General features: G+C 34.7%; 1 protein-coding gene across 2 annotated transcripts in view; it reads left to right on the top strand.

Moving 5' to 3' along the window:
* Positions 1–12,794, top strand: part of MS3_00009503 (uncharacterized protein) — a 31,413-nt gene extending 18,619 nt beyond the window's left edge. Inside the window, exons 5-9 of one of the 2 annotated variants that reach the window (XM_051217887.1) lie at positions 797–1,978; positions 5,690–5,830; positions 7,170–7,297; positions 8,227–9,167; positions 11,077–12,794. In XM_051217887.1, the coding sequence (XP_051064317.1) occupies positions 797–880 (84 nt within the window). In that variant the 3' untranslated portion in view covers positions 881–1,978; positions 5,690–5,830; positions 7,170–7,297; positions 8,227–9,167; positions 11,077–12,794. The remainder of the gene's footprint in view (positions 1–796; positions 1,979–5,689; positions 5,831–7,169; positions 7,298–8,226; positions 9,168–11,076) is intronic. The other variant, XM_051217886.1, reaches the window with a different exon arrangement.
* The last annotated feature ends 5,113 nt before the right edge of the window (positions 12,795–17,907 follow it).

The raw sequence follows: 17,907 nt of genomic DNA, 5'->3' as shown, positions 1-17,907 counted from the left end.
ACTTATTTACGTTTGAAGAAGAAGATGTTATCCACTTATTTTTTTCTAATATTCTAAATTTAATAACATTGTGCCTGATGTTCATAAATAACCTAATAACTATAGCAAAGTGTGTAGTGATTTACTTACATTAAATCTTATTCATAATACTTTATATTTCTCCGGTATTTAATATATCCTTTTCCTGTTTATACTCATTTTTCGTACTGTCATTTGACTTAACTAACCGAACACCTATTTATACAACACATCTAATATCATGTTTGTCTAGTCGTTAATGTTAAATGAATTTCGACGATTGAGTTACAATACAGTCACTAGTCTTAGTGACTTGACATGGCATGCATTATGTTGTAATGTTAGATGGTTGAAGATAGTCAGCAGAAAACCCTGAGTCTAGATTTAGTACTAATTGCCACTCATCAACAAAGGATACTTGTAATCCTAAGGTGTCTAATACTCCCTATCAGATTCGAGCTCGCGTCATAGTTTTATACTATACAATTGTTGTATTGAAGCCGCGCTTGACCTCCTTTAGGACTGCGATATTTACACTGATTGATCAACCCATAAACTTATGACTGATCACTTGTAAGGTTACATTTAAAGAGAAAATTCTAGTCAAAAGTCAAACGTGGCTCAAAGTCAATTACAGGAATACAACGTGTCCTTCAACTTCGTTGTTAGTTATATCTTATTGTACATATGTATATCGTCTCATCAATCTCTTATTTTGTAACTTGCCCACAAATTTATTCTGCAAACTATTCATTTTATTTATTATTTTAATTCATAGAGTTTTATCTTGTTCTCAGGTAAGTTTGAAATGATTTTGATTTCACCCCCTCTTCTAAACCTCTTAGTATTTAGTTTTTTCTAAATTGTTTTGAATCCTCAACTTATATATTCTGACCAGTATGGTACACTAGTTTCTTCACTCCATTTTTTAGAATTAATTTTTTAACCAAAATATTTTTATGCCATGAAACTTGAATAAATAAACCCAGCCAACTATGTTATTACAAAGACAATGGAAGATGGCTGGACAATGTCGTAGTGTGAATTAAGTTAAGAATATATACACTAATGGATGTCGGCTCAGTGGTTTAGGAGTTAAGTGTCAGCGCGGAGTCGAAGGTCCTGGGTTCGGTTCACGCGTGCGGAATCGTGGATGTTCACTTCTAAGGAGTCTCATGGTAGGGCGAAACCACCATCCAGTGCTTTGAGTTTTTTAATGGTGGTCTAATGTTGATCGATTCAATGAAATTCAACAATCTGCATATTCCTATGCTGAAGATTACTTTTGATAGTGACAAAGTGTGATAAAAAATTTAACCGTATGAAACTCAACAATGATAATAACCAAGTTCTGAGTCTCACCTGTTTCTTTTTAAATCAAGGCTAATGGTTCAACCCACTTGAGCAAACTGTAGTAGCCGGAGCGTTGTAATGTATCACTAATGATTGTTTTTCATGGGGTCTTGGTCGAAGGCTAGACTGTTCGACTAAGTCATAGTACCGAACTTCTCTCAATCTACTTTGATTTGAGTCACTAGGTAGTATTTCTTACCAGCCGTCATATTTTCAGTATGGCTCATAGCCAACTACACGACTATATACCAGTGAAATTAGTCAAGAAAATAAAGTAAAATTTATTTTTGTTTTTGATAGTGATATTCTTTAACGTTATTTTTATGTTTTATTTCATCTACACATTCACACGCATGCGTACCTACTCTATTAGGCTGATTTATGCTTAGAAGCAATCACTGATGCCTGTTCAAGTGATGATCGTAGTCAAAATCTATTAGCATTATGCATTGAAGCTGCTCGAGCACGTTGTACCCTTGGTGAGATAACTGATGCAATGGTTAAAGTATTTGGTCGTCATCAAGCCACTGGTCATATTGTTTCAGGTGCATACAAAAGTCAATTTAGTGCAGATGAGGAATGGAAGCAAGTTATCAATGCTGTCGATGTAAGAGAGAGTTATTATTATTATTAATGGCTTTATTCAATATTATCTTTTTGGTACAATATAGAATTGTTTTGTTTATCTTACTTTTTATGTTATTAAGTATGCTTTTGTCCTTTCTTTCTCTCGGTTTTTAATTATTGAAAAATCGGTACTTATGCGAGTAGTATTCTATTTGTTTATCAAAGAGTATTCTATTAAAATTAAATAAACCTATAAAGGATAGTTAATTCTTCGATGATACCATTTCCTGACGTTATAATCATCCAAACCTGTGGATATTATTGAAGGATTACGTGGTTCCTACTTTTCAGAAACTACTTTCCCTACAATCTAATTGTGATCAATAATAGGTTGGTGTTTTTTTCTGTAGTTCACATCACGGATTCATATTGATTAGACAACCACTGAATCATGAATAGTTGTTTCACCCTAGGATGACACTTATCAGCAGTGCGTGTCCATGACCTTACCTGAAGTCGAACCCGAGACTTTCAGACCTCATAGTTAGTGCTCAGCACACAGACTGTGTATTGATGAAGGGATATCATAGGAAAGTGATTATAATAAGACAGTTGTTTTGATTCCATTACGATTCACTTGACTGATTTCATTATCTAGTGTGGATTTTAAAAAATTGGATTTTCAACAGATTAGGAGCTAAATCACTCAGTAAACTGATCCGCCTTAAGTTTCATTGTTGTAATATGGTATTGATTTAGCATATTCTCAATCAATGCGGACACTTCAATGTTGATTTGTCCTAATTCTGATTTATTTGAGGAATTTCAAATGTTTTGAACGGAGTGTGGTAATTCATAACTTGTTGTAGGATGTAAATAACTTATAGTGAAAATAATTTTTTATGAACTGTGAACTAAGTCAAAACTCTTCAGTAATCATGGAAGGTGGTTAGGATATGTATTACTTATCCCTAACAAAACACCGATCTCGGCATGTGTTGCTTATCGATGTAAGAGCGAGTTGAAAGACAGGGTTTATCAAACCAAACTTTGGCATCAGTCCATACAGCTATTTACTGTTAAACTGAGCCGTGTTGGTAGGTGTAGACTATTTTATTGGAATTTTTCTCAGTTATCGTAACCAATGGTTAAATACATTAGGTGATATATCTCAGAATCGACCACACTAACTTAGATGTACGCACTCTATATTTTCCCCTAGATTTTGAATCACAGTATTCCTAATTACATAGCTTTCCATTATGTTTTATAGAATCATATTGCCACTGTTTAGTCTGCCTTATTACCACTGCTGCTACAATTATTCTGACTCCTTTAATTTTTACCCTGTTAATTTTATGTGGTCAAGCCAATGTGACACGGTAACTTGTACTAATGCATATTTGCGCGATACTGAACATTGATGATGTCTGACACGCAAACGACTTAACTCAAAGCACTTAGTGCATAAATATGTACTTGACAAATAAGATCACTTGCGTATTAACTAACACCTGTTACCCTTCGTGGATGAGCATAGGCCAACCACCAGCATTCTCCATACAACTCTGTCTTGGGAAAATCTTTCCAGTTGCTATTCATCACTTTCATGTCTGTTTCCGATTCCCAACACGATCTGTCCCTTGGTCTTCCTCTTTCCCTTTCGCTCCAGGATCCCAAGTTAAAACTTGTCTCGTGATACAGTCTGGTGATTTCCTCAATGTATGTCCTATCCACCTCCAGTGTATTTTCCTAATTTCCCTTTCAGTTGGAAGCCGATTTGTTCTCTCCCACAGAAAGCTGTTTCTGATGGTATCTGGTCAACGGGCATTGAGTATCATTCGAAAACAATGGTTTATAAATACTTGTACATTTTTGATGATGGTTGTGGTAGTTCTCGAAGTTTCAGCTTCGTACAGTGGAACTGTCTTGATGTTCGTATTGAAGATTCTGACTTTAATGTTGGCTGACAGTATTTCTGGGTTCCATATGCTTTGCGATTGTAGAAATGTTGTCCCTTGATAAATAAGATACCACCAAATGCCCCGGTACGGCCGAGGGTAGGGAGACTCATCTCTCCCTCCCGAAATGCTCTCACATGACCACGCGTTTACAGTTACTGTCGGGAAATTCCTACTCACGGCGGGGGGTGTTTACGAAATTGAAAGGATGAAAGGCGAATGTCCGGCACTGTAACCAGGTTGATGGATATGGAGGATCCACCCAGAAGAATTGGAAAACCCTGATTCCAAACCGACTCTGCACACGGGCTCCAGGATACTTTGGGAAGAAATGGCGTACGGACCTATTGTTGGTCACCGTCTACCATGGGAATGCATTTCCATACGTTGCTCCACTGTTTTATGGATTAGAACTCTAGGTCAAAGGCTCTGCGTGTGTCCCCCCAAGAAAACTACCTGCTTCGGTTTGAGCGTCCAACCCGTACACAAATCATTCGATTTATGTAACTTATACGTATTTTTTGCCTCTTTGTACCGGTGTTTGTGTGCTTAAATAAACGAGATACATTCAAAAAAAACATATCACAGAACAATCTATAAATACTACACAAATACCTTTTTTACATTGCAAAGTATTAAATTATTTGCAATAATGGCTTACTCATTATATATTATTACTATATTTTCTTGCCTACTGCAATTCATAAAATATACTCATATTTCATCTTGCACAATAAATATGCTTCATATAATTTACAAGCAAAGAATCATGAAAAATTAAAGCCCTCAATACACTGTTAATACACTTAATAGTTAAATTATTTGATGAATACTTCGTTCAAACTGTATTAATGAAAAACTAGTCAATGTTTTTTATAATAAATTAATATATACAAATATGTAGTATGCAAATGAGTAGTGTACGTCTCTTCTTCAGAGAATAATCAAATTAGATTAGTAAAACAGAATATTTAGTACAATCAAATACAAAAGATCTGATCTCATATTCATGACATCTTACTTTTATCAAGATCACTCTATATGTGATATGATCGTGTGTATTCATTTTAGTTTTAAGAAAAAGTGTAATCTATGTAGTATGGAAGAGGTAATTTGAATATTTATATCTTTGTTAGTGATGTAAAATGTGGATAAAATTAAATATGTGGTTATTCGGGTAAATAGTTCGAGTTTGATGGATAGTTATGTCTTCTTTTCTATTGAGCACAATAGAATTTAACATGATATGAAAACGTCAGGAATTGACCTTTTGTTAGTTTGTTAGTTGTTGAATATAGCATGTACTGATATAATTTGGGTTTACTTTGAGGATTCTCAAGTTTTATAAGATTATTAGATCTTTTTGAGCAGATTAGATGTTCCTTGGCACCAACTGAGATTTCACGAGAAGATACTTCAATATAGAAAAAACATCACAGTCGACATAACTTAATCCATATACATAATTCTGTGTGGAAGTAAACTGTATCTTATCTTTAGTTCTAATTAGAGCGTTTCGTAGTATTGCTTTAATTCTGCACAGTTTTCGAATATTTAGAGGTTCTTGTATTCTTCCATAGCGATCAGATGACATTATAGTGCCAATACATGATATATTATTCGAATTCTTTATCTTTTGAAAGCAGGGCTTTCTGTTTTAATGTCTTTTTAATGATATTCTTAGAAAAGTTATTAAACCGGAACATGTTTTGTACTTCTGTTGATTAATACTAACCTGTTTGATTTCTTTTCTGATTGTCTTTTCAAATTAATTCTCTTTTTTAATGTAGACATTTGCACATGCTGAAGGACGTCGACCACGCATCCTTATAGCAAAACTTGGTCAAGATGGACATGATCGTGGTGGCAAAGTAATTGCTACTGGATTCTCTGATTTAGGCTTTGATGTTGATGTCGGTTCATTATTCTCGGTAAGTAGATTTTCTAATAAAAAATATATGACAAATATATTTCTATATTATCGTATGTTGTCAAGATTCTTGAATTTCAAAGTTTACATCAAGTACTGATCTTAGTTAGACAATCACGAGTCTTTATCAAACCTGGATAACCTCTACCAGAAGAATCCTGGATGTGCGTTTCGTGCTACCTAGGACTCATCAGCTGGATATGTTTGTACTCCACTGTTGATTTATCACCCAATGGATAACCCATTGGCGTTTGGAACGAAAAGTACTAACAAGGGCCGAGTCTCATTCTGGATATCAACACTGGGACAAAAGTATATTTTGCTGACAAGTCGATATGCGTCTATTGTATTCCACTGCTAAGCACCATCTGACGTCACTGAGAAAATCTTACAATTTCAGTTATTCAGAGTCATTATTTTTGGCTATCTCATATGCACTAACAAAGGCAGCTGAATATAACCAGTGTGGCAGCAACCTCTGCATCAGTAGACCTCAACATACACAAGGGTAAAAGCAAGATCTTCAAATACAATACAGAAACCACCATCCTAATCCCTCTTGATGGAGAAACTCTCGAAATGGTGGAAACTTTCACGTATCTGGGTAGCATCATCGATGAACGTGGAGGATCCGATGCAAACGTGAATTCGAGGATCGGCAAAGCAAAAGCAACATTCATACAATTGAAGAACATATGGAACTCAAAACAACTGTCTGTTAACCAATATCAAATTCAGAATCTTCAATACGATAGTCAAGACATTTGTACTGTAGAGAGCTGAAACATGGAGAACTCCCACAACTATCATCAAAATGGTACAAGTATTTGTAAATAGTTGTCTACGCAAGATACTCAATATCCGTTGGTTGGATGCTATCAGGAATAGCCTTCTGTGGGAGAGAACAGATCGGTTTCGAAATGAAGAGGAAATCAGGAAAAGACGTTGGAAGTGGATGGCACATACATTGCCGAAATCATCAAACTGCATCACGAGGTACGCCCTAACTTGAAATCCTAAAAGTAAACGGAAAACAAGAATGTCGATGAACACACTATATCGGCAATTGGAAGCAGACATGAAAAGGATGAATAGCAACTGGAAAGATTTTCCCAAGACAGAGTTGTATGGAGAATGCTGGTGGTTGGACTATGCTCCTTCACCAAGGGTAACAGGCGTTAGTTAGCAAGTAATATTAGATTATGAAAGATTGTGGTTAATTTAAAAGAACCAATAGAATACAATGAATTCATATTATCGTTCAAGTTTAGAGGAAATCTTATTACATTTATCGCTTAATTCATTTTATTTACTAATCGATTAATTTATATTCCCCATAGACTCCAATAGAAGCTGCTCAACAAGCAATTGATGCTGATGTACACGTTGTCGGTGTTAGTTCATTAGCAGCTAGTCATAAAACATTAATTCCAGAATTAATTAAAGAATTACGAAAACTTGGAGGACAGTAAGTTGAAGAAATTAGATGCCTTTTCTTTTTGTCCTCACTTAATTATTATAACTGTTGTATCTTGTGATTTAAATTCGATTCAGTCTATGGTCATTGGTATTAATAAATGATCGAAGCTATTCTTATATAATAAAACACAATTCTTTAACAGTAAATCAATGACTATAGAATCCAAAAAATAATAACAGTGAACGTAAACAGTATTGAAAAATATTCGTAGTTATGGTAACCAAAAATGATCATCTTAGGACAGAAAAAAATTAATGAATTGAAAGTGACAAATATCAAACATTATACGAACAATATGAATTAAAGAAATTGTAGCTTTTATTATCATTACTAGAAAGAACCAACAATTATTCAAGAAGGTAAACAACCTTGAATTATCTTAGTAATTACATTAGTCTTTTTTCTTGAACCAATGATACAGATGTTTCAACTCAGTAAACCACCTGATGTCCTAATGTTTATTGGACTATGCATTATTCATCTGTTCCCAAACTTTAATTAGAACACAAGAATAATTAGTCAGTCACTTATATGTAACGTAGAACCTGGTGAATATGCACATCGATTCAAGTTATCATACTACATTCGCAAAGCGAGAAGAACTTGTCACGCCAAATCCCATAGTAGTGGTAGTAGTAATAGTATCAGTGGCGATAGAAGAGATTAGACATTGAGAAGGAAATATAAACTCACGAAATGAAAAAAGCGTTGAGCAGTCGATAAGCTCAGAATCTGGACTTACTTACGCCTGTTACTTCTCGTGAAGGAGCATAGGTCGCTCACCACCATTCTTCATCTAACCCTGTCCTGGGCAATCCTTTCCAGATCTTTCCAGTTGTTTTTCATTTTTTTCACGTCTGCTTATATTTCCCGATGTGATGTGTTCTTTGGCCTTCCTCTTTTCCGCTTCCCTTCAGGATTCCAAATTAGCGCTTGCCTCGTGATGCAGTTTGATGATTTGCGTCATGTATGTCCTATCCATTTCCATCGTCTTTTCCTAATTTCTTCTTCAGCTGGAAGTTGGTTTGTTCTCTCCCACAGAAGGCTGTTGCTGATAGTATCCGGCCAATGGATGTTGAATATCTTGCGTAGACAACCATTTATAAATACTTGTACCTTCTTGATGGTGGTTGTTGTAGTTCTCCAAGTTTCAGCTCCATACAGTAGAACTGCCTTGACGTTGGTATTGAAGACAAAAATTGGATTTTGATAACATTCAAAGACTCTAACCATTGATTGCGATAACCATGTGGACCTCAACTAAATGATGGTCTACACCTGTTAACACGGCTCATTTTGATTGTCAATGACTTCATGGAGAGGTGTCATGTTTTGATTTGACTATACCTTACTTTATTCAAACCTACTCTTACACCAGATACTAACGCCCGTCAAAGTAGTCAGTGGTTGCGGATACTTAACACATGCCCAAACATTACCATTTGATAAAGATTTACTACCTCATCAATCGTACTATCATACTTATCTAGTATCCTAACCCCAACCCAACCATCCCTTACTCAGTGATCTCAAAATACACGAGACGTGCTTCGAAAACACCTGTGGTCGAATACCAGTAAACTATGAATATCCTCTATTCTTAACGAACATGTTTCACACACATGAAATAGGATGGAGTGAAATGCTGCATGGTAAATTGGTCGTTTGATTGGAAGACGGATCTGTCGTCCATGCAACAAGTGATTCCAGTAGATAAAAGTCAATCGATCTTTGTGAATCAGCGTCTAGATTTGATCAGACACCAGACCATCATGAATGATGAGACTTTGAAGATAAGTGAAGTGTTCGATGCACACAACTACTTCACATTCTATCATTAAAGCGGGTGCTGATCGAGGTAAATGTTTAAGCTCAAATTTGCATTTTGAGTGAGAGAATTGTATTCTAAAAATGACTACGTAATCTCTATATCTGTCTGAAAACTTACTTGATTTTATGCAGCGCACCATAGTTTAGGAAAACCCAACATATACCCAGCTAGTACATTTGCGCTTCTAAAATTCATCATTTTCACGTATTCATCTTGTCTTAACAACAATATTTGTTTACTTAACTAAAATCAATTTTCCCGTTAATTCTATAGTGATAGGCTTTATATATATATTCTGTCTTATAACTGAAGTGATAAGATGAAACTATGCGAACAAGATTAAAACAACCTACACAGATTCTGAGCCAGTTCCTTAGGCAATCAGAAAATAGCTTTTGTTAATGAATAGTTTATTAGAAGAAAGAAAACAGTAGCATTACAAAGTATGAACAGATTTCACATAATTAATGAATTGATATAAGTCTTCTACACGTTATTTCTTATCTGTAAATTAAAAATGCTATAGAAACATACATTTGTTCACATGGAAAGATCTGTTTTCTAAAATCCTTGTCATAACTCAAAGAGAGACTTAAAAGTTACTATATTGTCTTTGATTAGGGTTAGATATTAACGGTAAGTTTTTGGAATGTTCAGAATTTGAGTTTCCCACCACCAGTCAGCATCAAACATAATTCAAAAAAAATACTCTGTAGCCATATATATGAGTGGATTTTAGACAAAAGTTTAGAAGGCCTTGTCCGATTAGTTTCGGAACTAAGTCTTTAGGTTCCGATTTATAGATAGTGTTGATTTACCTGTTATATATAGGGAGAATTGAGTATTTATCAACGTGACAAAAAGTAATTCTCCATTATCATTTAAAACGTTCTGAGCACTGAAGAAAGATATTTCTAATGCTTGCTGTCCGTAGGACGGATTTTAGGAATGTTAATATACGTCAGAACTAAGCAGAGTTTTGATAGTGCGAAAAGTTTTCACATGCAGCTACCAATTTGTCGATCTCAGTTATTAAACAAGTGAACTAGAATATATAAATTTCAGCCGAATCTCTGTTTCATTTTGCTTACTGAATGTGTTATACCAAAACATTTAGTGAATAAGAGATATTTCTTCAGTAGGTTAAATGACTGAATCACATTAAAGTATCATAACTATCAGTTACTCATAAACAAGATGAGACCTGATACAAATATACAAATAACTCGAATTGCCACAATCAACAGTAGCACAGAGGAAATTGACTAGATGTCGATCATATGAATTCAACTGACAGTTTTAATAGTCATGAAAAACTAAACAGAGAATATAACTTCTACGGACAGAGTTGGATAGTGGCCAACAGCAAAATACAGGACATACGTTTCGTCCTTTTTAGGACTCATTAGTTTGACATACCTGTATCCTAGTGTTGATTTTAACTTCAACAAGAGAACTCAATGTCTTTTGCTTCAAAAACCAAAACTTTATCCAATTAACTAGTGTTTCCAGATAGCCACTGAATTGTGGAACGGAGATGAATTACAATTAAGTCGTAAAGAGTTAAATCTCCCCGTCGTTAGTTCTAAGGACTTCAATTTAATCACTTATATTGATCTTTTTAACTGATTGCCAATCATACCTTGTCCTAGCGCGGAACTCCTCACTAGTAAACAGATAACTATCTTGCCATTAAAACTGTGGATTTGTTGTAACATTTTTTGGCTTTTTACTGAGATCATGAATCGATCAGTGTAAGACCATTAAAAACTTGAAAGCACCAGACGGCCGTTTCTTCCTAGTATGGAACTCAGAAGTGCATACACACGGTTCCTCATGCGGGACTCAAACTCAGGACCTTTAGTTTTGTGATCAAACGCCTAACCTCTTTTCTGTCTATTTATCTATTTATTTACCTATTTATTCTGTCATATAGAAATGTTGTTGTTGTTGCTGGCGGAGTTATTCCACCTCAAGATTATGATTTCCTTTATGAAAATGGGGTTTCTTGTATATTCGGTCCTGGGACACGTATTACAGATGCTGCTATGAAAGTGTTGGATGCAATCAAATCAAAATGTCATGATAATAATAACAATACTGAACAGAAAAAATCATCCGGTCAATAGTCCATTTCGCATAAGTTCATGCAATTCATCAATTGATTAGTTTTCTCTAGGTATTTATTACGTTCTTATTTGTTCAAGTAAAAGTATATTTGTTTCCGATGTTGTTTTTTTTACTTAATGTATCTTTCGTACAGGTATTTATATGAAATTATTATTATTATTATTATTATTACTATGACCATGTGATTATCAAATATAATTGCATGATACAAGCTGTTCTTAACAGTTGACATTACATACGATCTTGCTTAATAAAAACAATCTAACCAACAAATAACTCATATCAATTAGCATACTACTTAAATGTATGCAATAATTATCAGTAACATTTTCATTATTATCTTTTGTTCTCCAGTTCATTTTATACTATTTATTGTTTATTAAACATTATCTTAACAACAAAATGCATTTTTAAACTAATCAATTAGTATTTTCGTTATTAACATCCTGGATTGATCTTTATTAAACAGCCTTTGAAAACATAGAAGTACTACATAGTTGTTTCGTCGAGTATGTGATGACTCAGAATTGCACAACCATCACCAAATCACAAAACAATCAAAACAATGACCTTCGATCTTATGCACAAATGCTTACTGCGAAACCACTCAGTTGGAATACAATGATTTATTCGTCAAACTCCAATCAATTCGTAATGTTATACAACAATCTTCCAATGTATTTGGTGGGTAACTGATTTACAATCGACATGTTTGAACTTCATTGACCACAACCTTACTCTTGACCTCCTGAATTAACTCTTGAAGTTAGTCACTAACACGCACATTATTGCTAATTATCTAATTGTTATTTTGGAGATTTTCCGAATTTCACAGTTAATAATACGGACTGATCTTTGTCAAGCAATGATTAAAATTCAAAAAGAATTAGACAACTGTTTCATCGCACGATATTACGAGTTGATTCCTGGTAAAAATGTAAACCATTTATACTGGCTCAGTGGTGTAGAGGTTAAGCGGTTACGCACGGGACATAAGGTCCTGGGTCCGATCCACTGTGGTGAGGTGGTGAATGCACACTACTGAGAATCCCCATATTCAGACGAAACAACTGTCAGTGCATCCTAGTTTTTAGTGACTATTTTACAAGGATCATTCCAGTATGTTAAGTTTTAAAATTCAAGAATCTCCATAACCCTCTTATAGTAAATAGTCAACTGGTAGCTACGAGTAGCCATTAAATCACGTATACACTAACATTGTCTAGGACTGGAATGATTCTATGTGCTGTCAATTGTGTCAATGCACACGGACATCTACGAACAAAAATTTGGTTGAGAAAATGTCGAGATGAGAAAATTCTAGGTATATCAGACTATTTCCAGAAGCATGAAATTCAAGTTAATTTGCAATCAACAGATACAATGACATATATCCAATTTATCAGTTCATTCGGTAAATATCAGAACTCGAGTGAATAAAATAGCTGACGGGATCACAAGAACACATAAAGAAAATAAAACTCGCAGAGATGCTCAGCTGAAAACTTGATTTTATGTGAAATAATTACAATTTTTACTTCCATTTAAAGTAAGCGCTGTTTATAGCCTTTAGAGCGACGTCAAAAACTTTACCGTCAGAGCATCCAGTTCAGAGCACGCAACACTACCAAAATCAAAAATTTGCACATTGAGAATTAAGGAAAATACGTACACGCAATCAGTAAAATTAAACCAAAATCAATTTCTGAATGAATACAGGACATGCATATCAGTCCAAGTTTTCATAACATATCACCACGGCAACATGAAATCAAAACAAATACCAGAGGGGTAGAAAAAATAATAGAAGTTTCAATTATAGTAATATAAACATTAGGCATGAAGGGTATAAGTTTACCAAGAGAAAATTATCTAGGGAATCGAAAGGTATAAAATAATGTTGAAACTCCGAGTCTACGAGAAGACAAAAATTGACCGAATTTACTCCATTTTGACTGATTCTGGTTCATGTAACTCAACATGTGCAGAGATTCGCCATAGCAATCATGTGGGCCTTAACGATGAAATCTGCACTCACTAATATGACTCAGACTATCTAATCATTTTATAAATTTTAATACCCATCATAAGATATATGTCACTATTAACACAAATCAACAAAATTAAAAGCTATTACCACCGTTAGACACTGGTTCAGTGATCTTGAGGTTAAGCATTCGTATGAGAATGCGAATCGTTGATACTCACTCCTGCCGAGTCCCATACTAGGACGAAACGGTCGTCCAGTGCTCTCGGGTTATCAATGGTGGTCTAACATTGATGGGTTCATGACCTCGATTAAATATTGTATTGTGGTTGTATGAGAAGAGATGAGTGTTATGAATTCATCACTAAGCCAAGGTCACCGACAAAGTTTCTATGTCTGGGTCATGTATATAAGGAGAGAGAGAGAGAGGCATTTTCGTATTGTTAACTGTGAAATTCGGAAAATCTCCAAAATAACAATTAGATAATTAGCAATAATGTGCGTGTTAGTGACTAACTTCAAGAGTTAATTCAGGAGGTCAAGAGTAAGGTTGTGGTCAATGAAGTTCAAACATGTCGATTGTAAATCAGTTACCCACCAAATACATTGGAAGATTGTTGTATAACATTACGAATTGATTGGAGTTTGACGAATAAATCATTGTATTCCAACTGAGTGGTTTCGCAGTAAGCATTTGTGCATAAGATCGAAGGTCATTGTTTTGATTGTTTTGTGATTTGGTGATGGTTGTGCAATTCTGAGTCATCACATACTCGACGAAACAACTATCTAGTGCGTCTAGGTTTTCAGCTATTGTTTGATGCAGATCAATCAGTGGCGTTAACCATTAAATATATCAATATGGCTGAATAACCATCATCAGAAACATAATAGCCATCCTTTTCTAGCTCCTTTGAAATCTGTTTTGTTACTTGCTAATTTTCTTTAACCTTGATAGTTGAACCAATTAGATTCACCGTTTGTCTGGTCAATGAACTTTGAGAAAATGCACAAAGCTCAAAGGCAACTCTACTACAGTACAGATCTAAAAAACGTGTTATTGTAAAGAATCGTAACTTATTGTCATAGTATGTAATATCTTTTTCCATAAATTTATTAAGCGCATCTTAAACACTTAAAAATTATGTATTTGGTAGAATGTAATTGTGGTAAGATCTATGACCTTATGAAAGAATTCCGATCACTTTGTTGATTAGTGAATATTCTATGAAAATAACCATAGAATATGAAAAGATTAAATGTAAATAACTGCTACGTGAAATCATATGATGATATAAAAGAAGTAAAAAAGAAAACTCATCAAAACATGCTGAAACTCCTAATATATGAACCTAATCCTTTTCCTTCAGTATAATGAATAACTTAATAAATAGGGCATAATTGATTGCATGAAAACCGTTATTCCACTGCCTTTTTATTGCATTTTATCGTTTAATAACTATGTACTGTATTTCCTGATTGTCTGATAAGCCGCTCAAGGTCGTCAGCGTAGTATACTTTTACGAATATTTTCTATTATTCTGTGTAGATAACCCCTGAACTGCCAGAACAATTAAAGTTTACCTTTAATAAGGAAACTGAACATCTAGGTTTATTTGTCGGTTCACTAGTTTATGCTTAATATGTAGAGAGAGGGAGAGTTGATTTAAACTAGTTTACGACTTTGATGTGCTAGATTACTCAGTACAACCTTGAAACTTGTAACTCATTATTTCGACTTGTGATTGAATGGCTTTAAGGGTAGAAATAAAATTATCCTACAATGGCCCTATGACTTAGCCAATTTGAAGCGGATATAGAAGCTAAAACCTTGTTCCTGTTGTGAGGCGATCCAAAAAATTCCTCCGAAAGTGGCCCTGGAAACTCAGAGAAACATCTTATCCAATCAGCATTCAATAGAAGTTTTGCCATAAACATCTAGAAAGTGAAAAGTCACATGTCGCGTTTCTGATTAGATGATTACCTATACTGCTACTATGTTTGGTAGCATTCCAAAAATTTCCGTAAGCCCAATGTCATCTAAGGTATTATAAATATCCTAGATACTGTGTGCATAAACGGAACCTTGGGGTAAAGCGTTCCGCCCATATTTCGCGCCTTTTCTCTCGTGTTTAAATCGCTTTATAAATTTAGCCTGAGGGTTACTAGAAGAGCTTGAACTAAATCTAGCGTTCAATCAAAAGACTTATCAGTTCTTCAATCCACTAATCCGAAAAAGATACATGAATAAATACATGACTGAAAGAACAGTAACTCGCAACAAACCAAGAAAATAAAATTATATCCAAACTAGGAAATGGATTACAAAAATCATGCTTAAATTAGACTAATTATGGGATAAAATAGAATATAGCTGTAATTCATATATTAAGTGAAAGCGTATGACTCTTAGAATAAAGCAGACATGTAATCAATTGTTAACACTACAAATACCCAAGGCAGTTTTACTGTATGTGACAGAAACTTGGAGAACTACGAAAGCCATCATCCAGAAGATACAAGTGTTTATTAACAGCTGTCTACGCAAAATACTTCGGATCCGTTGGTCAGACACTATCAGCAACAACCTACTGTGAGAGGGAACAAACCAGATCCCAGTGGAGGAAGAAGCACTGGAAGTGGATAGGAAACACATTGAGGAAAGCACCCAACTGCGTCACAAGACAAGCCCTCACATGGAATCCTCAAGGCCAAAGGAAAAGAGGAAGACCAAAGAACACATTACGCCGAGAAATTGAGACAGACATGAGAAGAATGAACAAGAATTGGATAGAAATAGAAAGGAAGGATCAAGACAAAGTGAGTTGGAGAATGGTAGTCGGTGGCCTATGCTCTCCTGGGAGTAACAGGCGTAGGTAAGTATGTACCACCATTCTCCAACTCACTTTGTCTTGATCCTTCTTTTTTAGTTCTATCCAATTCTTGTTCGTTCTTCTCATGTCTGTCTCTATTTCTCGGCGTAATGTGTTCTTTGGTTTTCCTTTATCTTTGAGGATTCCGCCTGGAGTCCCTCTAAGGCTACTGCCAGTCCCAAGCCCGGGTAAAGAAAGAGGGTTGGGTATGGGGTTAGCGACCCTATCCCGTAGAAAATTAACTCGCTAACAAAACGCTAACCAGGAAAAATGATTCAATTAACAATAATTCACTTCATATAAATACTTTATAAGTATATATTAGTAATAATAATATTATTATTATTAATGGCTTTATTCAATATTATATTTCGGGTACAATATAGAAATTCTCACCACAGGGTATTTCAACAAGTTACTTTCACACACAAAAAACAGAAACAAAGACAAAAAAAGGTTAGAAAAACCCCGAAAAACTGTACAACTTTTCAAATTAGATACATGTTAAGAATGCAGGTTATTGACTAGGTTAACTCTAATAACCTATTCGTCACAGAGTATGTTTGCTAGGTAAGGTATTATAGAACTTTTATACTTTTGCTTGCGTACATGGATTTTAATGTAATTACGTCTAGTTCTACCAGAAGAAGATATACAAGGAGAACGATAAGAGTGAAGGGGATGGCTAGTATCTGATAAAATAACACCTACCAGGAGTTTGCATGACTTTAGATGTCTATCCACAACCATATTAATTATGATCTCGAAAGATTCACCACACATCTTGTTAACTGCCTTCAGCACTCTCCGCAATACAGCAAAGTTGTTTTTCAAAAGCCCGGGAAAGAATAATGGAGAGCAGTAAAGAATAATAGGTAATATGCAAGAATTGACAAATTGTAAGAGTAAATGACGAGTAATCCCAAGAGCATGCAATCTCTTTATGTAGTAAGTCAGACGGAAAACCTTCTTCGATAACAATAAAACGTGAGAAGACCAAGAGAGATCAGAGGAAAATATAACACCAAGATAATTGACCCTCGACACAGTGTTTATCAAAGAGCCTCAAATGGCACAAGCATTATGGGATCTCAAAATGATGTTTAGATTCCATTCATGTCTCATGCTAAAGTTAACAGCTTGACATTTAGACGGATTAAGTATAAGATCATTACCAACAGACCAACAATCAATGCGAGACAAAAACTCATTCATTTCTATGGGATGTAAAGAGGAAGAGATAGGCATGCATACAGTGAGATCATCCGCATATTTCACAATAGTAATAACAATAATAATAATTTTCTTGAATCCATTAAGTAATATAAAATGAAACCTGATTATTTGTTTTTTATTATTAATAATCTATGAAACAAATGTTGATTCATTTATGAGGGCAAAGCCTGAAAGATGATGTCTCTGTTATATCCAGACAAGAATTATGAATGGTAACTATTCGAATCTATTTAGGGAACAATACTATACATTTATTTTTATTGTATATTTGTCAATTCGCTAAACTATGCATATTCATGCTCCTCTTATTATAAGCTTCATTTTGATCCATAGACTATTATTAGACGATTTACCGTTCTTGAATTATGCTCAATCTATTAATTACTATCTCGCGCATTCACAACCACATTTGGCTAGATCTTGTACAAATGTTGCTTTCTATTCTGTGGTTTGATGTGGTCTGTTTGTTTTGTACACTAACCCAGTATGTTTGAAATAGATTATTCATACCACAGAGGCTGAGATTGGTGTTCTGGACTCA

Source organism: Schistosoma haematobium, chromosome 7 (assembly GCF_000699445.3).
Source record: "Schistosoma haematobium chromosome 7, whole genome shotgun sequence".
NCBI classification, from domain to species: domain Eukaryota; kingdom Metazoa; phylum Platyhelminthes; class Trematoda; order Strigeidida; family Schistosomatidae; genus Schistosoma; species Schistosoma haematobium.
The sequence above is the reverse complement of the archived record's forward strand: the minus strand, read 5'-3'. Positions and strand labels throughout refer to the sequence as shown.